At 43.6% G+C, this 26,272-nt stretch overlaps 1 protein-coding gene across 1 annotated transcript in view; it reads left to right on the top strand.

The window, feature by feature from the left end:
- The window catches only part of CD79A (CD79a molecule), a 172,268-nt gene that overhangs the window by 95,010 nt on the left and 50,986 nt on the right, over positions 1–26,272 (top strand). Inside the window, exon 3 of the mRNA XM_069640912.1 lies at positions 3,118–3,236. Within this exon, the coding sequence (XP_069497013.1) occupies positions 3,118–3,236 (119 nt within the window). The remainder of the gene's footprint in view (positions 1–3,117; positions 3,237–26,272) is intronic.

Here is a 26,272-nt window from a genome sequence, read left to right as displayed (position 1 = left end):
ACAGTGCAATTTAGATACTAAATACAGTCCTAATTATAAACACAGGGGGGAAAACCACAACTAAGTTTGAGAATCCTGAATAGAGGGACAAAGGCCTAGGTTTCACAATGCGATTTAGATACTGATACAGTGCAAATTATAAACACAGGGGGAAAACCACACCTGCAGGTGTAAGGGGGTACGCAGGGAAGCCTTAGGGATGGTGACTGGCAACTGGCGTCCCCTGCTGACACATGCAGACACAACCAGGAGCCGCCTGGATGAGAGCCGTCCTTTGCCAAGGGGCCCTTAGCTGTGGGGTCTGCTGGGCAGGGGGCTGCCCTGGAGGACTGCTAAGAGGGCCCAACGGGCCAATGGGAAGTGCTGCGCGAGATGGGAGGCGGGTGGAGATGGTCAAACAGGATTGGAGGAAGGTTAACAGGGGGGAGAGAGGGCCAGGAAACAAACAAACACAAAGAAGGAAGGAACAAGCCGGAGGAGAACCTATCATACGGCCACAGTGATCAGGGCACACAGAAGTACGGCCTCAAGACGGCGCTGCAGTGCTGCGTGTGTAGCACATATGGCGTCAGGAGCAGCAATGAAAGCAATGGAAGCACTTACTAAAAATATATAAAACGCAGGTGTCAACCTTGAAGCTGTATTTCTGTGAGGTTCCAAGACATCTGAAATTCAAAACTGCAATGTTCAGCCAGTGGCTCTGCATCACTGTTCTCATCTGAGGTTGTTCCTGGTATGGCGCAAGCGTCTGCTTCTGAATTGTATTGAGTCTTGTTGGGCGACCAGTGTATGGTAGAACAATTGTGACCAACTTTTCTCAAATCACCAGTGTGCCCGACCACGTAGTCAGTCAGATGATCTGTACAAAAAAGTACGTTGCTGATACGCATGTGCTCAGCCTCCAGCTGCTCTGGTAGCACACTATCCTCCCTGTTCCCAACACGCAATGGCGGCAGCCGGTGAACTAACTTGAGAGCTGCTGCCCTATTTAATAATAAGTCCCTAGAAGAGCAGAAAACACTTTTAATTTCAACAGCTAATTTTCTGCAAATTTGCATCTGGCTTTTCTGAGTGATCGTGGTAGCCCCAGTGGACAAGTGATATGATATCACATGATAGGTTATTTATAGCGTGCTTAATACCCAGAGGTTTCTAAGCGTAGACCCGGAGATCGAACCTGTGTTGCTCCGCTCAATGGTCCTGGTCTGTCATGTCAGAGCATTTCTCCGTAGCAGGCGTGTTGCTAGGTCTGGAAAAGATCCTGGGCTACGCTAATGTCGGGACTGTCGGGACTCGGGGCTAGCTAGCCTTTTGGTTGTAGCCCCTGAGATTCCGTCCGGGGCTACAACCAAAAGATCCAGGGCTATAGCCCCATAAGCCCCCTGGTCCCCAGCAACGCCTCTGCTCCATAGAACTACTGGCGCACAAAAGCAACTCCTCTTGTACAGTCTCAGTGGCTTTAGTTTTTTCACGATCACACGCCACCCCTTGGTTCGTTGTAGTGATAGTGCTGCCGATAGTGCATGGACCTTCCTCTTCAGCAAATAAGTCTTCAGTTCCAAAGTAGTCATGGAAACCTTCTGGGGTGCTACTTCCACTCATGCACCTTCTCCTGAATAGTTCAGTGGTGGCAGGTGTTATAGATGATCTAATAGGATTTAGTTTGATTTCTGGGTTCACCTTCGCTTCTGTGGGCCTTTTCTTATTGCCACCAAGTGATTTAATGTGGTTGCTTTGTACTGGTGCCACCCTTGCTATTGATTAGCTTCGAGTTGTCAGAGTTTGCCTGACGCTTTCTTGTGTTTGATTTGTTGTCATTCTTAGTAGCCATTATATTCCCTATTTCTGATTGTATTATTCCTTTTATGCTTGCCCTTGGGTTGGTGATTAACATGGTGACTGTTTAATCCACGGTTGTGCTCTTTTCCAGCCTCATTAGCTGTTAGATAGTCCATCTCGTTGGAGAGGGCTGAGCCTTCTTCCGTGATAGTTACCAGAGAAATGTCGGGAACCGGCACATTCGTTTAGGTGTTGGCAGCCCTAATTCCTTCAGCTACACTTCATCACCCACAGTTGCTTACCTAGCTTCGGATTCAGTGACTCTCCGCTGTTTTACGCAAAATTGGTCTTTTTTGTTGTATTTTTCAATAAGATTTAAAGTATTAGTATGCTATCAGGTCTCTCGGTGCATGGCGTCACATAGGTTTACTAATGATGTTAAAAGGTCCTCAAGGCCCTGTACTTGGATGGCCCCAATAATCCTTTTCCCAGACCGGCCCCGGGTTTCTGATAGCAGTGTAGCCTGCTCGGATTCATGTGCTGTGTCAGAAATGGCTATTAAACAGATCTTCACTGGTAATATGCACGTCAAATTCAATGATAGTTTTCGCTCAGTTAATGTTAGTGCTGGTAGTCTTAGCCTCCACCAAGTCCATGCATTCCACCATTTTATTGCACCTACCCCATACTATTATCTTTTGTAATTCATAACATAAGGGAGAAAAATGCTGTATTTGGCGACCCTGCTGGCTGGAGCCCTGTACAGCAGCTTAGTTTGCCTAGTGCTTGAACTGGCCCTGTGCGCAGGCTTGGCAAGCATTTTGGGCATGTGGAGAAGGAAGTGCCGTCTTGTTGCCACTATGTTCCATTACTGCACATTTACAAGGCTAACGGAACCCTATGCTAGGATACGGCACGAGCGCTGATCGCTGCACACGTTGCACTCCTCTGCTGTTCCACAGTCACTTCTCCAATTCGCTCTCTTCTCCCTGTTTTCATGGCCTACTGAGATTGCTTCTGTGGCGAACTGGGGAACCAACTGAGTTGGGCAGAGGACATGCAGGACGGGTCCGGAAATTGTGATGAAAGGAAGGAGAGGAAAGGACATTATAAAAGATTTCACTATTCTCGGAACGGTAATAAAAAGTGCCAAAGTAAGATACTATCCCACAGAGCAGATGTGTCCACCCATTGAAAAACGTTTGATTTACTATCTGATGGTAGTTCCCTTTTCAATCTACTTGGTGCTCTATGACCGTGTTATACGTTTTTTTGTGCTAACATATGTCATAAACTCCTTAGAGGCTAATGAATGTATTGTAATTTGGTACATTGCAGAATCCAGGCCCAAAGCCTTTCTGAACATGGAGGAAGGGACCAAGAACACCATCATCACGGCTGAGGGCATCCTCCTCCTGATCTGCGCCGTGGTGCCCGGAACCATCCTGCTTTTCCAGGTGAGCACCCATAACACATTCCTGAACAGGTGAACTATGTGTCGCCTGTGGTTATGAGGAGGGAGTGTTCTGATCCCAGTGCACAGCGGGCCGTGACTAGGAGTTTTGAATGTACGAGTCCTAGCACACACTGGGGTGTGTTACTGTGAGATGGGAGTTGTCCTATCCAAGCATGCACACCTGAGCATGAGATGTGACTGCTTATATCACAGCATGTAACTAGAAAGAACTGGCTTGTATGCGATGTAGTCTACTGGCCAGTCCACATCTACATTATGTTTGCATGACTTCCTATCGCAGCATGCTTTTAGAAGGTTTGTTCGGGGAGAGGGGGGTATTTTATTTTGTACTAGCCCAGCCCTGACATCAGCCATTGACTCTGTATACAGTAAGACCCTTCTGTTACTGGAGACTAGCCAGCCCTCCTAAGTCCTAATATTGGCCAAATGCACACAAGCATCGTACGCCTCCTCTGAGAACTGTCCCATACCTTTCGGTCCAGAGGGCGTTCTAACCACAAAGCGCATTGAGGCAGTACAAATGGGGAAAATGTGCTATGTACATGACAACAATACAATACAATACATTTATATCTGGGTTAACAGAGTCTTTGGAAAGGGTGCTCAGGAGTTGATTTATTATGGAGACTCAGTTGCCCTCTTGGGAAGGTTATCAGGCGACTCTATGTCATCGGGACATCATGTCCCAATTGAGGCTTTTGTTTCTCCATTAGAAAAAAGGGACTAAAGTGAAAGCTAAACCAGGGACTGAAGGAGTGCACCCCCAGTTAGATATAGTCATCTGACAACCTTCCTCTTAGCCTCTAATCCTCTCCAGCCGTGCACGCCCTTCACAATGCATGGCCCTCGGGTCTGCATGCTTCAATGGTGCCGAATGCCTCCCACATCCATGCATTTCCCAACCCAGCCTCAGATGCCCAGCACGACGAGTTACGGGAAAAGTAAGAAGGGCACTTGCGTGACGAGATTGCCAGCCAAGAGACCAAAGTTGCAAAAAGTCCTGTCACAAAATATCTTGCAACTAAACATGGAAAGATATATGTTCAAAGGCCTGAGTTGCTAAATGGTCGTAAATCCCGACTTTCACACTTAACCAAAGTATGTGCTCCTGGGCAAAGAGTTTCATCACACTGAGGGTTATCTGCCACCATTGGAAGCCCTAGAGCTAATTCAGCTCACAATGTTCACTATTCCAAAAAAAGCCTCACTCATAATACTGCCACATCTGTGATATTCACAGTGATCATTCGTCTACTGCAAATCACAGTGTTCATCTCCTGGATTAGTTCTGGCAACTTCTCAAGTGTAACTTCCCATTAGCCCATTGTGTATGAAAGACTCATTCTATGACATCATTTTCGGTGATATCATGGATGTCACAACATATGCAAATTAGGAGGGCCCACACATCTTTTTCTGCCTTGAAAGAGAACACACAGTCCATAAAACTGATAGGTAAAATCCATGGGACAGCAGATGCAAATACAGGCAAGTTTTCAGAGGGCCTCATCACGAGTTGGGCGGTAGCCCTTAAATGGGGCGATAACATAGTTACCGCTGCATTTAAGGGTCCGTCCAATCTCGAGTCTGGCATGCTTAGCCCCAGCTCAGAGCTGAGTGTAAACACGCTGGGAAAATACCAATTTTCGGCGCAATTACCAATGGAACCAACGGGGAATAGGGAATTACAGTTAGCGCCCAACCCGTGTTTGGACGGGTGGGCGCTAACGCAAATAAAGTTGGGCCGTATCCCAGCCAGGATACCGCCCAATTTGTGATGAGGCCCTGTCTGCAAACCGCGCTGCAATGCAGGTTTTGCGAATAATGTCTGAACCGGAGTGAGTAGCCACTAAAATACTTTTAGTGACAGACGAAAGTGAACTCTGGACACTCGAACAGTAGATGCTCCTCTGCTGAGAGACGCCCTGTGGAAGACAAAGGAAATCAAAAGAACCCTGCTGAGAAGGGGTACATTCCCAGACATCTGTACGGAAGTGCTGTTGGAAGGACCTGGAAGTGGAAGCCCATTGGCTAGGTCATTGCAGAAGATGGCACGTCTGAGCAACCCAGCTTTGCTGTCTCTTCTGCAGCTTCAACATCTGGGGGAGTTACCTCTGGATTACTGGTGCAAATCTTAAAAACAGCAATTTGGGGTGTAGCTTTGTGTTGCTTTCCGCTGGACGCACGGTCGCAATGGGGAGACTGTGCAATGTTTAAATCCATCTCCCGATTAACGAGTAGGCAGACCTTGCTGCATGCATGCTTCACACCTCTGTACCATCCTTGCTGTGGCATGAGTCCGCTGTAAACCCCGCCGAGGGCCCACAGGGCCTGCAGGCTCCACTGGATATATACTTTGGCTGGTGTAACTGTTCTCCTGCTGCGTGTCCTTTAGTTTCTCGCATTTCGGCTTTGAACAATTTTCCGATTTCAGAAACATGTCCTTCATAACCCAACAGTGTATTGTCCCTTTGTGACTGGCAAAAGTGCAGTCTTTTCACGTTTTAATCATATATAGCGTCAATTCCTACGAACGTTAATATGTTTTTGCTGCATAGCTAAATGTACTGTAAGTTGCAAACATTTCAGCCAAGCATGTACTCGTGTAACTAGTATGCCCTCTATGCGTCGCTCGATCAACATGCATCTTCCTGTGTGGCAGCCACACAAACTAGGATAAAACTCTGCCAGACAACCAGTGAATTAAAAAGGATACTTTGTGGGATCGCCAAGGGTTAGCTTTGACATGCTGCAAACTCCTTCATCTACTAGTTCAGGGATTCATATACTCTATTCCCCGGCTTTGCCAATTGTGTCCAAGCGTTTCCCCACTAAGTTCCAAATTCTGAACAGGGACATAAAACGACTTAGGGCCTCATTACGAGTACGGCGGTAGGGGGTTAACAGCACCGATAAGGATGCCGGTGCCGTTAACCCTCTACCACCGCATTCTGAGGTACCTTAGCGGGTCCCACTAAGGCCGGCTGGTTTTACCAGCCGCCCTTAGCGTGAGCCACTAAGGGACCAGGGAGCTAATAACGGGCCCGCTATTTGCGGGCCCATTATTACTTCCTCATTCCCATTGAGCCCTATGGGGGCTCGAATGGGAATGGGGAATGGTTTTCAGAATGGGGACTTACCTGGTCCTCCAAAGTTGGAATTACCCGGTAAGTCCCCATTCCGTCTACCCGGACCCGGACACGAGTTTGGAGGCAGCCATGGCACTAATAGCACCATGGCTGCCTCCAAACTCGTAATGACCCACTTAGATGTTTAGTATTAATACATAAAGTCCAAAATATGGGATCTTTAATTATTGTCAACTGATGAACAATTCTACCAAGATGCTCTATATACACTGCTCCCATAGAAGGGCACTCTGTCAAGACTTGTTTCGCAGTTTCCCTTTGAGCCCTATTACGGCATAAACGACAGAAACATTCCTCTTTCAGAATACGAGTGATTTTAATGATGTTACCCAGAGATGCTGTTTGCAAGGAGAGCGGCATGTCTGCCCTGGCAAGTTGCAATGTATTATCCAGAGACCGGGTCTTGTGTAATAACTTCTTGGGGAATTCTGCTGATTCGCAGCCAGCAATTGTTTGGGATGTTAATGCCTCCTCAGTTGAGTAATCTTTGAAGTCATAGTCTTTAACTCTTTTGTACAATCGCATGACAAGATGATCTAGAGTTTTGTCTTCTCCTGAGTGGAGATGTGAAAAATATGGCGTTCCTAGGGCCTCATTAGGAGGAAGGCGGTAGAGGGTTAACAGCGTTGGTAGAGCTGCCGGCGCTGTTAACCCTCTGACGCCTCATTACGAGGTTTGCTCGCGGGTCCCGCTAAGGATGTCTGGTAAAACCAGGCGTCCTTAGCGGGACCCGCTAGCAGACCAGGATGCTAAAATGGGCCCGTCATTAATCGGCCCGTTGTTAGCATCCTCCCCATTCCCATTGAGCCCTATGGGCCCCCTATGGGGGCTCAATGGGAATGGAGATGTACTGAGTCCAGGTCCCAGGAAAGGGAATTACCAGGCCCTACAAGGTCGGAATGGCCCAGTAATTCCTCATTCCTAGAACCCAGACCTGGTACCTGGTATGGGGGTAGCCATGCCGCTAAAAGCGGCATAGCTACCTCCATACTCGTAATGAGGCCCAAAGTCCACATTTCTTAGTGGAGCAAAGTAATTGTTTACAGCGTCAATGATGCCCTGGAATGTGTCAGTGGTGTTTTCAGGCATTTCAAACACAATGTCCCGTACAATTGGACCTAGTGAATGCATCAATATTCCTCGGAAGTGATGTTCCTCTTGCACACCAAAGGCGGCTATGTAAATGTTGGGCTCTTTGAGCCATCTCTTCCAGCGTGGTGCCAGGCTGCTGGTATCAGTTAAGTCAAAAGGTGGGACTGCCTGTAATTGCAGCGAATTATGACTCCCTTCTTCCCTAGTGGGTAGCGTGAGTGCAGGGGAGGGTGGCCTATGAGCCGAGGTGCTGCTAACTCCTTCTTCATCCGGCATGTTGTTGGCCTATGAAAAGGGAGTTGGGTGCCTTCTTTTGCTGTTAATTTCTAGACAGTGGAGGCAGGTAGCACCAGTGTGTATGCACTCTTACCTCCTTAAATGAAACGTTGCTGGGACTGCTTGTTCACAGGCTGCTGTGCGAGCTCTGGCGCCAATGATGCACTTTCTGGGCTAGAGCTTGGCAGGCCTTGCAATGGAGTTGTGCTGCAGGATGCTTGCCTGTGGTCCTAACGCTAGTTCTGGAAAATGGAGCACAGAGCTCCAGGGAACACAATGAGTCGTGCCTGGTGCCCGCATGATCAGCAGGCTTGCAGGGCACAGCTGGAGCACGCTGGCAAGTGGAAAGAATGCGTGCCGCTGCAGGCGGGTGTCACAGGCCAGAGCGGTAACAAAGGTGAAAGCAGGATGCTACATTGCTTTCACTGCGGCACGAGCAGGTGCTTGAAACCTCGTTGCCATTGTTAAATATGAAACCAGTCACTTAATAAAGGCCACCCAATGAAACACAGAGATCATGCGTGAGGGTGTGCTCTCATCTTTATTCTTCCAGGGTTAGGGATCGGCTGTGAGTGGTAGTCCGTCTTTTATATTGTTGGCCGTCCTGTTTTTTTGTATTGAAAATCTGGTCCCCCTAGGCTTTGGGGTATTGCTTTGAGCAAATAAATGTTAAGCTTTCAATGCCGCTTTTGTGTACTTGCCTAATTAGTTGCGGAATATCGTGTTTTCAGATGGGGAGCTGTTATCAGTGGCTTTTGGGTAGAGGGAATTTATGATGGGTTAAATATGTATATGAGATCAGACTAGGTCTAATGGAGATTACCACGTCTATGCATCCTTGTTCCATCTTTACTTTACTTTGTGAAGCTGTAGCTAAGCAGGCACAATAGGCACAGCCTAGCCTTCTATACCATTCATGTGTGCCTAGTATTAGGAAACAACAGGTAAGAGATAAAAACTCAGATGCATACGCATATTGATTTGGGAAACAAAACCGAATAGGAGTCGCTCAGAAGAAGAATGAAGAACCTGTGCAGAAAATACTGAAGAAAGAGTGCCTTCAAGCACCCACGTGTGATGTCAAGTAAACGTGGCTGGTTCAGTCCACATTGACACATTGGGGATATCTTGAGGCCACACCGTGCTGCGCTACCCCATGGGTGGACCTTCCCTGAATATTTTTAGGAATGTCCTTATCTGCTCTTTGATAAGCGACCATCGTCAACCAATGGCTGAAAGTAGCTACCAATGGCTTATGTTCTTTGTTCACTGGACCACAGGTGTCGAGGAGATATGAGGCCTTCTAATACACTGTCATTATTTCAACAGAGAGCTGTAAGGCTTGAACTGGATCCTGTGCAGGAAATGTTGGTTCTCCAGCGCTCACAGCATTGACTGGAAAGGCGGGCAGGATGATTTCTTGTTCCATATAAAATGGTGCTAAAATCTTAGGAGGAAAATCCAGGCTCGGGCATAGAACCACTGTACCTGGGAATGATCTCGAGAAGGGGAGTTCAAACACCAATGAGCCCAATTTGCACACTTGTCTTGCTGAAGTAGTTGACTTGAGGAACGCTGCCTTTGTTAACAACCACCTGAGTAGGCCTTGATAGCAATGACTCAACAAACCTCTGCCTTGAGCGCTTCCAAGACCAACGGCAGATCCCATACTGGAAAAATATTATTCCTTCGCTGATACTTTATCCCAAACTATCTAAGCAAATGCTGACCAACAATTCCATGATATCCAAATTATTCCAGGGACTTCGAAAATCTCGATCTGATTGCGGACCTTCCCTCAGAGATAAAACGGACAACCCTTGTGGAAGCCATCCTTCAGAAATTCCAAAGCCTTGACTAGGCCCGGTTATAAAAGAAACAGGTGTTCTTAAGACCTTTGCACCAATGATCTGTGTGAAGCTTAACCGAGTACAGCTACTCATTTTGACAGGCGCTGCCAGTGTAGGGAAATGTGTCCAATCTCCAGGCCAGGAGGCGAAGTCACTGAAGAGCTGCTTCCCACAAGAGCTGACACAGCAGTAGAGATGTGTGGCACAGTAGATGCAAAGGTTCCTTTGCTCCTATCCTCTGTAACAATGGAAACATGATTGTCTATGGTGATGATGGAGCAGTAGGAATGATCCTGGCACCACACTCCTTAAGTTTGGTTATGAACTTCACAGAAAGAGGAATTGGAGGGGAAAAAGATACCAACCAGCTTCACCATTCCAGTACCAGGGCATTCCCACTCCATGCATTTGGGTGAGGATACAATTAGCAGATCCTGGGAATAGGGCATTCTCGGCTACAACAAACAGACCCATCCAAGATTGGCCAAATCTCACAAAACAATATGAAGAAACACTGTCCTGTTTAGAGGAAATGTTAAGGAGGATGGTAAAATTCAGCTTAGCTGATCTTATGGACGTTCCTCACACCTGGAATATAAATCACCTTCAATTGTATTAAGCACCTTTCCACCCATAAGTCGATCGCCAGGGCACATTATGCCAGGGTCTGAGAAGGAGTGACTCCCTGCCTGTTGAGGCAAGCCTTGGTGACTTGATTGTCTGTTTTGACCAAGACACTCTTTAACTTAACCTGCTCTTGAAAACCCAGCAAGACATTTCAAACAGCCAACATGTCTCTCCAATTGGATGGTACCTAGGATTCCCGAGGGGTGCACATGCAATCTGGATGGTGTGCTATGGTTGTAATCACTCCTGGATCCAGGGTCTGAAGATTCTCTGGCTCCAGTCACCACTTCAAGGCTTCCTGTATTTCTGATCAAACTGGACTCATGGTCTCACAAACCTGAGTCACTGGCCGCCAATACCGGAGAAGGCGATGCCACAGAGGCTTTATTTATTTATCTATTTGCATTTTTAAAGCGCTCACACAGCCCGGGGGCATCTAGGTGCTGTTACAGGAATATGTCTTAGTTGCGTATTTACAATGCACTTAATACCCAGAGGTTTCTAAACGCAGACCCCGGGGATCAAACCTCTGCTGCTTTGTGTCGTCTTGTTTCCAAGGTGAGCAAATTGCCACTGAGCTATCGTCCCGGAACAATATATGCAGATGAAACCAAGTGACCACTGCTGTGCTAGACCACCATTCTGTGCCAGATACATCCCACCTGTCATTGAAGGAGAATTATGCACAGTTGAAGTTTACATTCCCTGTCCTGCAGAACGCGGCTAGAGTGAAATGTATGTTCTGGGAATAAACCAGAATTCTCTTGGCTGTGGTAATAAGGATGCCAAATTACTGTTGGTCTTCCCAAACTGGGATCAAAGCGATTTTGCCTGAAGGTAGGCAGCAGCTCGAACCAGAAAGTCATCTGGGTAAGGGAGAACACAAATTCCCTCCTGATGCAAAGAGACAACCGCACCCCTGGTCCTAGAACATCTGTAAGCACCCCTAGGCCAGTGGTCAAGATACATGGGAGGATTTTTATAAGTACAAGTTCATGCCATGCATCCTATACAATGTGGAAATTGACCAGATGTGAACTATGAATGGCTTTTACTTTGTGATGGGAACATTTAGAAATGAGATCTGAGACTACCTGCCTTGTTTCCTGTTAGGGTGATGCTGTATGAATTGGGTTTAGTTTCCTGGGCGGCGTTAGTGATATGGAAAAAACTTCAGATTTATTTAAAGGTTATTCATGTTTTTCCAGGAACGTTTTATTATGATTTCTTAAATATCTATTAAGGAGGGAGAATGGCTGCTTTAAACAATTGTATCCAGCAATGTGAAACAACACTTTATCAAATGACTGGGGAGGCAACAAAGGATTGATCTACTTATGTGATTACAACAAAGAAATTGTGGGAATATGGTTACATTAAAAACGAACTGTCCTTAAGGAAATATGCTGCTCATGAAGAATACATCAAATTCATTAGGAAATGAGGTTACCTACTGAAATATTTAATGATATTCCCCTGTCCAAGTTTTAGAGCCATTTCTATGAGATTAAGATTTAATCTCTTAGATATTTTAGAAAGAATGGTCCCCAGACATGAGATCCCTAAAGAGATGGGAATTTGCTGTGTGTGTAAGAAACGCAGGGATTTGAAAACTGCCAAACATTTGATTATCTATTGTTCTGGCATCTCAGCATATGGAACATCTTGGGAAAAGTGTGTAGAAGTCTTCACATTTATCCTCAGAGGAACTTTGTGAAAGAATTAGGATGGGGCAACTCACTTCTTTAGTTTTTGATGTAGTGCGATTTATTATCATTATCTATTAATGCTTAGGGGGAAATAACTATTGATGTTTCACACAAAATCCTTTTAACATATTAAAATTGTCTAGCATATGTGGCAGTATGGATTTTATATATGTTTTATATGGTGGACAATGAATTGTGTTAATGAATGCGAGCGTACTATGAGGAGGCCTAAAAGTCTAGCATTTTCTTTTCTTTTTGTTTTTGCATATGTTCTGTTTTCTTGTTGAATTGTGAAAGGTTTTGTTTTAAACTAAGACACAATAAATAAATAAGTATTTGGAACTTATAGTTATGAAACATCTATGAAGAAGTGGAGACAGCATGCTGGTCCGGGGGCACCGGAATGTGGAGATATGCATCCTGGAGATCCATAGAAATAAGCAGCCCCCTGGAAGACTGTCATTCCAGCTGCTGACGAGTCAATATTTTGAAGTGAGGACTTGGAACAAACTTGTTCCATATCTTCAGTTTCAGGATGGGCCTGAATTCCCCTCGATTGAATACAATCCTGTTGCCTTTTGACCACTTGGGGCAAGGCTTTTCCTTTATTGTCAGTAATGGTTCTGCTTCTTCCAGCTGTGCTGCTACCTTCTCTTTGCCGGTTGGGAATGGGGATCTTAAAGGGTCTAATTCCAGAGGATTGTTAAGAAATTCAATGCAGTATCCCCTTTGGCCAGCTTGTCGGATACTGTTGATACCTGGTTTGAAGAAGATATGGCAATCTGTTGTCGCCATGGGATTGCGGATGAAGGCCAGACCCACGACTCATCATGCCATATGATCTAATGAAGTGGAGGAATCATAACATCCCACGGAGAAAGCTGCTCTTCAACCTCAAGGTCGGCTCGGGAAATATCCTATCCCAGGGCTGCCTGCAGCTTGTTTTTCTCCAGCCTTCCAGAATAATCCGACCTGGGAAAATCATGTTTCCTTGCTCAATGGATTCATCGACAGCCTCATTACATTCTGGTCCAAGTAGCGGAGCCTGGTGGAATTATACCAGGAACATGACAGGGTGTGAAGACACAAGTGAAGGACAAGCATGCTGGCAACTCATAGTCCCAACAGTGGGCACATAGCCAAAGGATGCCTGGAGGCTGAGTCTCTCTCCTCACACTCAATCTCCCCATCAGTAATCCTATGCCGATAGCTTTGGCTCATCGGTTGCTCTAAAAACCAGCACTGGATCATCTACCTACCTATGAAATGGATCCACTCAAGAGCGTTTCATACCCTAACCCTCATGTCTCCCAATTTGCATAGACGGGTGGACTTTTCAATTGAACAAAAATATTTCTGGAGAAGAAACGAAGATACAGTGTCCACCTGCAGGGCCGGTGCAAGGTATTTTGATGCGCTTGGTGAACTGTCTGATAGATGCCCCCCAACTTGACCGCACAGCAGCCTCCAACACCCTGTAGATAGAAAGGGAATTTGCCATATGTTCAGAAAGTATGCGAAAGAGACGTTTCCAAATTAAGGCCGGGATGATGGAAAGGAAAGTAGTTACATCAAGTAATTACGAGAGAGATGTGAAGTATGTGCAGTCACCATATGCATGAATTGGTGAATGAGGAGATAAGGGTATGACTTAGTGTACCATTGTGCATTGTCGGTAGAGGGGTGGGAGGAAGATGAGATATTAGGGTAGTAGAGGATGGGAAACATGGCGAGAGAGAATGGGAACGTGATACATGGAGAGTCCCTAGGTGTTCATCAAGTTGCGAGGGAGGAAATGGAGTATGTGGAAGGAGTGGATGCAGGGCTGCAGGCATTAGAGAAAGGGAGGAGAGAATATATTGGGAACTGGAGTTAGAGGAATGAGTACCGAGTGAAGAACTGCAAAGTGTTGGGAGAGGGTGTGGGGGAAAGGAAGGAGAAATGATGGATAGCAGAAAAGAAGAGAGCCTCATTGTAAAGACGAGGGGGAAAACAGACCTAAGGGCAGAATCAGTGAACACAAAAGAACACAGTGTTCAAACATTGTCAAAATGAAGAATGACAGCAGTGCTCTGCGGCACCTCTTTCATGTGCACCTTTAACAACCCCACTATATCACTACCACATGTGATTCTGGATAGCAGCGACTTAGAATCACGGAACATGTCTATTAGATCCCAATCAACAATGCATTGGACGTCAGAGATGAAAAGTCATCATAAACAAACAAAAATACTTCCAAAATAAACAAAGTTGTGAGCATCCCAAACATGTGAACATATGTATAAACACAAAGTTTTAACTTTTGCCCTAAATTGGACTACATGGTTTTTGCCCAAAACATTGCACATCCAAATGACTGTCTTATAAATGAAGGCCAATCCTAACTGAGAGAAACAGAATAATTTAGCTGAAAAGCATTCAAGTTATACTAGGATCAATCTGAACTGATCAGTCAGGCTATTGGAGGCCTGATCCTAATTGGTGTCTGCCACTTGGGAAAGACCCAAACAGGAACCCTAATGTGATGATATGATAAGTTATGCGCCTGTACACACGTGTTTCCAGGCATGATAAAACAAGGGAGGGAAGACAAAGGGTGGACAAGACAAACAATCTTACTGGGCCGTGTATCATTCAGATCGTGCAAGTGTGAGAACGAGAAGTGCAAGGAGAAAGGGAGTGGGGAGTGCAATGTAGAGGGAATGGAAAAACCGGGCAGCAATGCTCTGAGTATTTGCAGCCAGGGCAGCGCGGCTCTGGGTAGTGCAAGGAGAACAAGGGACTGTAGGGTTGCAATTACAGCCCCTATGTGCGTGGTAGCGTGGTAGGCCCGGAGGCAGACCGATCAAGAAAGAGCCTGGTACCCAGTGAGACACTGAGGGTAGCCAGGCAACCAGTCAGTACAGCAGCCAGGTAGGTGAGCAGGGGAGGGATAAAGAGAAAACAGAGGAGAAGAGGAAAGTTTTGAGCTTCTTCCAGAAATTTAGGTGGTCTGGCTCAAGTTTAACAGGGGTAGGGAGGCCATTCCAGAGGGAGGCACCTGCAGAGGAGAGAGATCTACCCCCACTCTTTGCCTGCAGAAGTGTCTAACCCTTAGAGAGTTGGAGGTAGCTGAGCGGAGGGCTCGAGAAGGAAGGTATTTTGGAAGAGATTGTTGGATGTAAACCCTGCCAAAAGCTCAGATTTGAGGAAGGGCAACAACAGTGCGAAGAACTATCTGCCGCTATATTATGCATATTTCAACTACCAACAAATGTTCTGCTCATTGACATGTCAACACAAACCAACGTCTTCATGTCCCAGTGTGCGCAAACAAGCTCGACTCGTTTTTTTCAAAATACTTATGCTGTTTAGTCGCAAGTGGCATTTATAAAGCGCACAAACACTGAGAGGCACCGAGGCACTATTACAGAGACCAGTTACATGCAGACAGAATATAAATTACAATTACACACAGGCAGAGTTAAACAGGAGGTAACCTTTGTTGGGCTCCCCAATTTAGGAGAACAGCCACATTTTGAGAGCGCTCCGTAAGACCCAGTAAGATTCTTCAGCTCTCAATGTAGGCAGGCAAAAGTTCCAGTGTTTAGCTGCCATGGAAGGAGAAACCTGCAATACCAGTATAAAAACCTGCAAATATTGCTCTTATTACAGACGAGTTGCAACATCACAGATTGAAGGACCCACCTGTGTCACTGCGTCCTTTTATTATTGCAAGGTTTTCGTCTTGTTTTCTCTAATGTTGCTTCACATCAGAGAATGTTGGTTTGTCACAAATCCCTCGACACGTGTTTCCCCAATACAATCAATTGGTTCTTCAGGAGGGTTAGTCTAACTTACAGACATTTCGCATAATCATCTCTAAATGGAGAAAAACCATAAAATATATTCATTTCACTCTGACAAGTTGCCACTTCTGGCTAATAGTTAAATTGTGATTGCTAGATTGGAAGGGGCCCGTATTGCCGTGCTTATTAAAAGAAATGCCAGTGTCAATGTAATGTTAAATGAAAACACAACACAAATTAAAGTCACATATTGTTTCTAATAGCCTACTTAGCTGTTCGTGGATGATTGATTAATTAATTTGAAAGAAGGCATACATTCTGTCCTTCAAAATGAGAAGAAGACCAATGTTTGTCTAGTGTTAACCATAATAAAACGTCAGGTACACATGTTTGAGACAGTGAACAATTTTCTTGTGATTAGTTTACTCATGTGTGTGATATACATATGAATGGAAATTTAATTTAGTTCCTTTAGTTGTGCTTCTGTATTTCTCTTGCAAATATTGCCAATATGATTATTCTCCCCTCACTGGGCTTGATCTATATCCAGTGTTTACAGAATTTCGAGTTGTCCCTGTTAACATTTTAGTAACAGGTTTAACATTAATTTCATATTTTTACTATGGATCTTAGTATAGTAGTGGATTGTAGTTACTAAATAGTTTTGAGTAAATCTTACCTGATTCTGGGGTACATAAACGCTCTTAGTTGTGGAAGATACGCGCCAGCATGATAACCGCGGCTATTTTGCAGTGTGTGGACAAGATGGCTGCCTATTTAAAGCAGCGTGATGACGCGGCACGCTATTTGCCAACGTCACTGCGTCATCACGCCATCCGCCATTTTGAGTTGGGAAACGGCAGAGTGTGATTATATATCGGAAAATGTATGTATTGAAAAGCGGTTTACCTATAGATTGTCTATTTGATGCTGGGTGTTAAACTATTTCTTATATGTGTATCAGTAATTATTAAAGAATATTTATAAATGCCCTCCATTGGAAAAAACACTTTTTTGTGAATTTGAATGCCATGCCTTACCATCACATTGATTGTCTTAAATATCAAAGAGATGAATATTGCTTCACATCAAAAAACAATGGTAGTACATATCTCTACTTAGAAAAATGGACTAAGTAAATACACTTTTGTTGTTCATCATAAATAATGTATCATTTCAGAATCTGAGTTTAAAACTGAGAGACAACAATCCGCTAAACAAATCCATTTTGCTTCACATTGAGAATTTTTTCCCAATTGCCGCCTCTCACTGGCTTGTGTATTTTTTCAATGCCAAAAGTTTTTACCAGTTTGATCTTATCATGGCCATGCTCCTGATAGAAATGTTGTGCCAGTTGATGCCTGGTTTCTTTGTTTTTAAGTGTCCTCAAATGTTCTGCAATTCTTATCTTTAGTTGACGGATTGTACTCCCTATGTATAATTTTTGACATAAACATTGTATTCCATAAACTACAAATTTGGAGTTAGAGTTTATGAATTCCCTAATTTTATGTTCTTTTCCATTTGGTAGGTTTATGGTTGTTTTCCCGTTGGCTGAGAAGGGACACATCATGCAAGTACTGCATTTGTAGTTGCCCTTCAGATTCTGTGGGTTCCAGAGTTGTGGTTATCCTCTTTGCATGTTCTTGGGTTGAAAGTGAGATGGACATAGTAGATTCTTTAGATTCTCGGCTTTGCGATATGCTATGCATGGGGTGTTGCTCAGGTATTCTGTGAGGTCTTCATCGCCTTTCAATATTGGCCAGTGGTGAGACAGGATTTTTCGAAGTTGGTGTGCCTCTGAGTTGTAGGTAGTGATAAATCTGACCTCTTTGGAGGTTGCTGATTTTTGTTTCACTTTGTTTCGCAACTGTTCAGATCTTGTTCTAAACAAGGTTTTGTGAAATGCTACGGTTCTTGGTGTCATAGCCCTAACTTGAACTTTTTGTTTTGCTTGTGCTGTGTGTTTTTCCAACTCATTGTTTTGAGTGCAATTCCTTTTTATTCTCAGAAATTCTCCATAGGGAATATTGGACTTGATATGTTGCGGGTGGTTACTTGTTGTGCGTAATGTGCTGTTTCCAGCTATGGGTTTCACAAAAAGGGTGGATTGAATGGTATTGTTGTCTATGTAGAGTTCCAAATTAAAATGTTTTATTCTATCAGTGTTCTCTTGCATGGTAAATTTCAAGTTGTACGTGTTGTTATTGAGATATGCATGATATTCCTTGAGACTTTGTTGTGAGCCATTACAAATAAGGGAGATGTCATCAATAAATCTGCCCCAATATATGATTCTGTTATGATCTGTGAAGAATGGATGCTGCCAGGCATGTTGAAGTTCATAATGGCCCATGTAGAGATTAGCATACGCTGGAGCAAATTTAGCTCACATGGCCGTTCCTTGCTTGTGCCTGAAGATTTCACTGTTGAACATGAATATGTTGTTTTGTAACCTGAAGTTTAACATTTTTATTATCATCACATTTTGTTGGTGGTAGGATATTGACCACATCTTTAAAAAGTGGTAAGTGGTGTTGATGCCTATGTAAAATGTTGATGTATAGAGATGTGACGTCAAATGTTACCAAACTAAAGTTGGGTTCCCAGGTTACTGAAGTAAGTTGCTGGATTACATGTTTAGTTTCCTGTATGAATGAGGCAAGTGCAGATGCTATCGGTTGAAGATGCTTGTCGATATATTCAGATATGGGTTTAGTCAGAGAATCAATTCCATTTATGATTGGTCTTGTAGGGGGTAGTTGAGTGAATGATGTATGGATCTTAGGGATGAAATAGACAGTTGCCATGATGGGGTATGGTGTTTTCATAAAGTTACTTTCATCTTCCGATAGTAAATCTCGATTGAACCAATGGTTGTTCATAGTATTCCATTCTTCAATAAGAGTGGACAGAGGATTTGCTGTTAATTTCCCATAGCAGTTGGTGTCTTTTAGGTGTTGATTTGCCATGGTAATATAATCTTGAGTTTTGAGGAGTACTATTTTGCCTCCCTTGTCTGCTTGTTTTGTAGTGATGTCCTGGTTTTTGCCAAGTTCTTGTATGGCTTTAGATTCCATGTAGGTCAAATTATATTTGATCGGTTTCTTTTTGGTCGCAACAAATATCCTTTTCTCAGATCGTTTGAAACTAATTTGTGCAAAATATCTATTGCATTTTCCGTTGTTAAATGAGGATTACATTTTGATTTAGGTTTGAGAGTTGTTTCCTATGCCAGTCCTAAATCCAAATTTAGGTCTAATGCAAAGGTTTGCAAAGTATGGATTTCAGTGATTTCCTGTATATTCATTAGGTCCATTGTGTCTTCTACAATTGATGTTGTTAATTCTGATATTGGTTGTACAACCTCAATTTTTTGTTTTTTGTTTTTGGTAGAGAACTTTTTTTTGAGCTTCAATCTTCTACAGAAACAAATCCAAATTTGTATGGAAATAGTCCGTATGGCTTGAGGGGCAAAAGCAGAGTCCCTTGTTAAGAGCTGAGATCGAATGAGGGGTGAGTTCTGTGCCTGTTAGATTAATAACCACTGCAATATGTGTCTCTTCCAATCTAGCAATCACAATTTAACTATTAGCCAGAAGTGACAACTTGTCAGAGTGAAATGAATATATTTTATGTTTTTTCTCCATTTAGCGATGATTATGTGAAATGTCTGTAAGTTAGACTAACCCTCCTGAAGATCCAATTGATTGTATTGGGGAAACACATGTCGAGGGATTTGTGACAAACAAACATTCTCTGATGTGAAGTAACATTAGAGAAAACAAGAGGAAAACTTTGCAGTAATAAAAGGATTTATTTTTGTACAAAACAAATGTTATTTAATGGCCATCATTGCTATTAGTTGGGACGCAGTGACACAGGTACTTCCTTCAATTTTAGCATTTCCACAGTACATTGAGCAGCCTCAGTGGAAAAGCGCCATACCCTCGCAGCCCAACGGTCGTTCAGTTTAAATCAACAGCTTAAAATAGGAGCTCGACATTGGTTGCAATAAGGCTGCAGTAGTTCTATTTTTTATTTTTTGTTTTTATTTTTAAATCTATTTATTGGCATTTCTTAGTCATTAATAGCATAATAATTAGTTATTTTCTGTTTCATGTCCACATTCTGGAAATCATGGTACATATTAAGTTAACTTTATAGAACAAGTAACAAATACAAACTGTCTTCATGCATTTAACAGTTTGTAGCCTCTTCTGCAGTCTAGGGGTGGTTTGCTGGCATTTCAATGCCCGTTGTTGTAGTAGTTGTGAGGGCGAGTCGGTTTATTGTACTCTTTCTGCAGTGCAACATTGCGCCTCTTTTACGGAGGCATGTCATCTGATGGGAGGAACATGTCTCTAACTATTGCTTTCCATGCCTCGAATTTGACGTTGGTGTCTTCCTCTGCCCTAGTAGCCCCCATGCCCCATGCATCTGTTTCTGCGGCTGCCCATCGTTCCATTTCCCTTTTCCATCCTGCATACTGTGGGCCCCTTCTTTTTTTCCATGACATTACTATCTCTCTTTTTGCTAATATGCATGCCATGTCCATTACCCTCACTATGTGCTTGATATTGCTCAGCCTTGGGTCGTCGCCTAGGAGGCATTCTTTCGGGGTCCAAGCATAGCACTTAATTCCATCTTTCTTACATGCCTGTTCTATGGTTGTCCAGAAGTGACTCGTCTTCTCGCATCTCCAGAACATGTGCATCAAGTCAGCTTCTGCGCAGTTGCACCACGGGCACTGCGGCTCTGTCTGCCTTCTAAAGCTTGCTACTTTTTTGGAGGTCATATATGTTCTGTATAGGATGTTTGTTTGCATTAACATGAATCTAGCATTTCTGGACACTTCTTTAGGGTGTTTCAGTGCCCTTTCCCACTCATTGTCAGTGATGTTTTCTCCGATGTCTGTTTCCCATTTACTTTTTAGTGCTATGCGGCGGGGGTTAGGCCTGTCATTTAATTGAGCGTAGAGTCTTGACACTGGCTTCCATCCGTCGCTCAGATTGTACATTTCTGTCACTAGGGGGGTTGTTGTTGGCTCATCTGGCCAGTCTTCCCACCTTTTTCTGGCCACTTGTTTAAGCTTCCGATACCACAGAAATTGTCCCATTGGTAACCCCTCCTTCTCGTGCAGCGATTCCAATTCTCTGAATTCCCCCTCCTCGTACATATCTCCCCAGGTGTATATACCCATTCTTTCCCACTGCCTGATGATGCTGAGGTCGGTTTGTGTTGTTCCCATCTCTGCCACAATTGGTATCTCAGGAGAGTAAGGATTCTCCAGGTGTGTAATGGCTTTGACTCTTCCCCATATTTGCCTGCCGAGGTTAGCTATCATTGGTATGCTGTGGGTGTGGCCTCATGATATCCACAGTATTTCTTTCAGGACTACAGGTTTGATCAAGTCTCGCAGGAGGCCTGTCTCATTTGTGATGTCATCTGACAGCCATCTAGTGACGTGGCTCAGTTGAGCCGCCAGATAGGACCTTTCAAAGTCTGGGAGCTGTATGCCCCCAACTCTGTGTGGTAGGGTCAGTGTAGTCCGTGCTATTTTATTGTGCGCCTTTCCCCATATAAAATCTCTGATCAGGGCATCTAGGTTTTGGAAAAAAGGTGGTCTCACGTAATAGCAGACATTCTGGAAAAAATATAAATATCTTGGTAGGATGATAATTTTAACTATCAATGCCTTCCCCATTATTGATAGCGGGAGTTTGGACCAGAACTTTGTTGAGTTGCAGAGTCCCTGTGTTACCGCCATTGTATTATGCTCGTGCATGAGTTCTGGTGTGTGCCTGATCCTAACTCCCAGGTACTTGAATGTGTCAAGTTGCCACGGTATCCCCACCTCAGGTAGGTTTTCTATTGTTTTGCCCCTTAAGCCCGCTACTGGGAACATGCAAGATTTTTGTCTGCTGAAGTGTATCCCTGAGTAGCGTGCAAAGTTATCCAGTACTTCTAGGATTGTTGGGGCATTGTTCTGAGGGTCCCTCAGATAGAGCAGGACGTCCTCTGCATGGTATCAGGTAATATTATCCCCATATACATGGTCGCCGTAAATAATATCGCTGGTAAAAGGTTGTGGCGATATTATATGGGTGACCATATATATGGGGACAGGGGCAAAAAAAAAAAAAAAAAATTGGGGGTTGCGGCAATTTTTCGGCGATATTTTTGCATGGCGAGATTTTTGTGGCGACATTATTACATGGAACCCTCTGCATACAGTGATATGACGTGATACCTCTGTCCTACCCGTATCCTGGCATCCCAGAACTGCTTTCTTATGTAAATCGCAATTGGTTCAAGCCCCAGAATGTAGAGCATAGGTGATAGAGGACAGCCCTTCCTAGTTCCCCTCACTATTTCCCAAACCCTCGATACCATTTTGCCCGTTTTTACCCTTGCTGTGGGACTATTATATAATATTTTAATCCATCTAACAAATCCTTCCCCGAATCCAAATTCCCGAAGTGCCTCTATGAGCCACTCCCAGTAGATGGAGTCAAATGCCTTGATGGCATCCAGTGACATCACAGCCAGGTGTTCTTGGCCCCCCTCTGTTTGTGCCATGATGGCTGCAGTAGTTCTATAACCCATTAGTTGCAACATCACTACTGACCTGTAATAAGAAAATGGCATCTGAGCTGCTCTGTAATCAGTTATTGGGCTTCACTTGTGATGTCACATACCTGCTGCTTCAGACCACACAGAGCATAATTCAATCTGCCACTTCAGCAGTTAATTAAAGAAGTGACAAGATTTACAGATCCCTTTCTAGTACAAGGCATAAAATAAGCAGTGTTGCATAGCAATTTGCTATGCAATTCTGTAGGTTTGCTAATCAGATGGACACCTGTGTAGAAGAGTTAGCTATTCAAGTTGCCCTCTTCAATGAAAACACAGCTCACCCTGCATTCCTCTCTTGCCTTCGGTGCTCTCTTCACCCTCTTTTCTCTGTACCCTTTCAAGTACTAATCAAGAGGATGTGCAGCAGTATTCATCTCCTACACTCCTAAGTACTTAAGGCATGTGTGGGAGTGCAAGGCAAGAATTTATTTTTCAAATTGAAAACCAGAAGTAATCGGGATGATGACTTTTATTACGCTTTCTGTATCCTTTCTGGCAAAGACCAGTATGTGTCAACTTAGCGACAGTCATGCAATTCCATTCCTAAAATGTAAGTTGTTACATAATGCATAATTACAGTATTGATACTGTTAAACACTCATCTCATGCTTTACAGTAAAGTTTAGGTTAGTAGTGTATCGGAATTCCATAGTGCCAACTATATTTCATTTTGTTGGGGAAAATGCATCATATGGACGAGGGACCACTTTTGAAAATGTACATCATCACATGATCAAATGATTTTGATGGCAAACCTAGTTGTGTAACCTGCAGGTTGCATTCATCTTGCAACTCGTGCGCAACTCATGAGCGATCCTATACTCCTTGACATTCTATGTTATCACCCTGTTGCTTTATACCAGGTACCCTGAAAGTGAGATAACCACAAACTACAATATTCCAGCTAGTTTGTCAAGTTCTCTGTCTGATACGGAATCCACTCTGCTTAGTCTTTATTTCCTCTTACATGATGAATACACAAAGTGAACTAGATGCTTATGCAAAGTAGTGATAATAGTTCCATTCAGTCCGTACATATACAGATCTACTGCAATACCAAACACTGCAGTTAGGCTCCAGAGCTCACTTTGCATTATGATTATATTATATATTACTACTTGTTTTCAGAGACTTTTTATCATATCTATTTATTTGTGTCCATTGATGCAGCTACCTTTTTTCATTTTACAGACATTCATCTATGGTTCACAAAGTCTTTTTACCCACTCGCACAGTCGAGCAGATTTTATGAAGGGCGATCAGCATTTACCAGACATTTTTTAAACTTATATTTAACATTTACTTTGTTTGCAGTAAATGGCAAACACAAGTTCACTGTGCATGGCTGGATTCTGGGCGGCGAAGTGTGCCAAACAAAGTGGGTTTATAGTGACATGCAGCATTTTACAGAAATCATATTTTAAATTTGTTGTCATGCGTTGCTTTTAGGTTGAATAGGTAAACTAATTTACCCGACCTGTAGGTCTAGCTGAAGTTTAAAGAATTTGCAAGGCCTCACTCCTCTCACTAACGTCTTATTTCACCGGTATGCAAAACTGCTGTATTATTGCTCATTTCATCTCTTGGGTACAAATACCTTCTGGTGACTAACAATATTAGTACAAAATTGCTAATTAAATGGGTCGGTTTGCTAATCAAACATTTTTTAATTAGCAAACTCTGCTAATCAATTTTTGTAAACTAATTTATGCCTTGTAGTATACTCGCTTTCTGTGACACTTTACATGATTAAATGATAAGGAACTGTTATGATAGTGCGTTTATTTTGTGCAATGGTGGAAATTAACACATGATATCAGGACTCTGCAAGGTATTGCTTATTTTAAACCACAGAACGAAAAGAAATGCATTTTTATTATACTGCTCAAACTATTTTTCCGTAACACATTAGAAGCTGCATAATGGATGTATTTTAATTCAAACAGTTCCTACATTTATTAACTGTATCAGCAACTGGAAGAGATCTTACAATACATTAAGCACAAGGGTAGGTATTAAAGGGGATGGCATTGTGTGGCCATATATTGCAATAAACAAAATACCCACTTCCATATGTTAAAAGGATATTGCAAGTCACCTTGAAGATCCACAATCCTATAAAGGAACTCAGCCTTTGTCATGCTTCCTGTTTGGTCTCAGAACTCCTCACTGACTTACAATATCACTATAAGGTAGGTAGGGGGTACTTTATCCCATATATTATATTGCTCCTTGTTCACAAGAGATATTCTTTCACCTTTGACACGCCTGGTCCCTGGGTATAGGTATAAAAGTTGGCGCTGTCGCTTCTGTCACCTTAGAGGTTAAGAAAGAGTCATCAAGCTGCAGGGCTAACGCTCAAGACCAGGCTCCCCCTGGAAATGGCAGGCCCCATTCAGCATGCCCTCGTCATTCACAACCCCTTCCCATTTAAGGAAGACTCAACCCCCAGGGGCAGCGCAAGCAGGGCCATGTTCGTCACCATGTTCACCACGCTGTAGGTGTAGTTACAGTGCTCTGCCGGCCCAGCATACAGAATAAGAGCCTTTCAACCTTAGCGCTAGTAATTGGTCCCCACGTCTTGGGGTTGGAGGGAGCAGTGACTCTGACAAAGTAAGCTTAATACCGTTCACTAAGTGGTAATTTACTGTATCAGCTCCCCATTGGCTACCTTCCTTTGTTCTGCTATGCAGAGGCTGATAAACCTGCCCAGTGACTAACTGCAACCACTCACTACTCCCTCCATTGCAGTGGCTAGGATTTTACGACAGCATGAAGTAGCGCAATCGGGCTGATGATGGGCACATATTTTCTAAAGAGACACCAGTTTTTAAAATGTGCGTTTGCTGGCTAAACACAGATCGGTCCAAAAGACGCTCATTAATCACGGACACGTTTCATACTGCTTTCAACTCTATGGTGTGATGCAGTGATCATGGTTGCAGATTAATGAAGTTGAGCATCATATTATGCAACCTTAATGAAGTAACCTGGGAAATTACCTATTGAAGTTTGCATTTGAGAAACATATTCACCATCTTAATGAATGTACCACAGAACTGACCCAACTGAAGTCCTTTACCTACATTGCACTGAATTCATTCTTTCCATTGCCTATTTAACTTATTGAGCTATGTACTTCTGGGGTACAAAACTGCAGCAACTGAAACTATTCCCCAAAAACATATTTACCATTTTATTTCAAACCTCACCAGCTCAATGCATTTTTGTTTGTTTGGCAGGTGGATTTTCCCAGCAGACGTCAAGGGGGCCTCAAACATAATTTTCAAATAAATCCCCACTATCTTCTGCTGACTCTGATGCTCACTAGCAGAAGACAGACTGCTAATTACTCTACCTTTCCAAAAATCACTAGCCACACGGTCTAAGGCTCGATCAGGCAGTGTTACAGCAAAGGCCGCACTCACTTAATAGACAGGTTGAGTGAGGGAGGAATTAAGAGAGGCAAAAAGGTAGATATAAAGATTTAGGGAAGCAATTATAGTAAGAACGAGTGTAGAATGATAGGTACATAAGGTAAGAGAGATAGGAAGTGAATAGAAATTGGTGCAATGCAATTAAAAATATAAAGAGAAGAAATACTGTGCAGGCATGTTGCAACATATAAATAGGATTGATAATAGGATCGAGCATACAGACCTTACGTACAGTGAATATTACCGACCTTCTCCTTCTGCACACATCTAAGCACACACATCTAAGCACTGCAGTGGCGCCAATCACCAACTGTCTCCTACACACATCAAAGGACTTCAGCAGGAGCCTGAAGGAGCCAGCCCAAGGAGGACAGGCGCTGTTCGGCAAGTTCGTAAACAGCAGTATTTGCGCGTGCGTGGGCCTGAACTGGCTCCAGCCCGAGCTC

This window comes from Ambystoma mexicanum, chromosome 1q, assembly GCF_040938575.1.
Source record: "Ambystoma mexicanum isolate Mex_15411 chromosome 1q, UKY_AmexF1_1, whole genome shotgun sequence".
NCBI classification, from domain to species: Eukaryota; Metazoa; Chordata; class Amphibia; order Caudata; family Ambystomatidae; genus Ambystoma; species Ambystoma mexicanum.
Note: the sequence above shows the minus strand (reverse complement) of the source record. Positions and strands in the feature narration are given on the sequence as shown.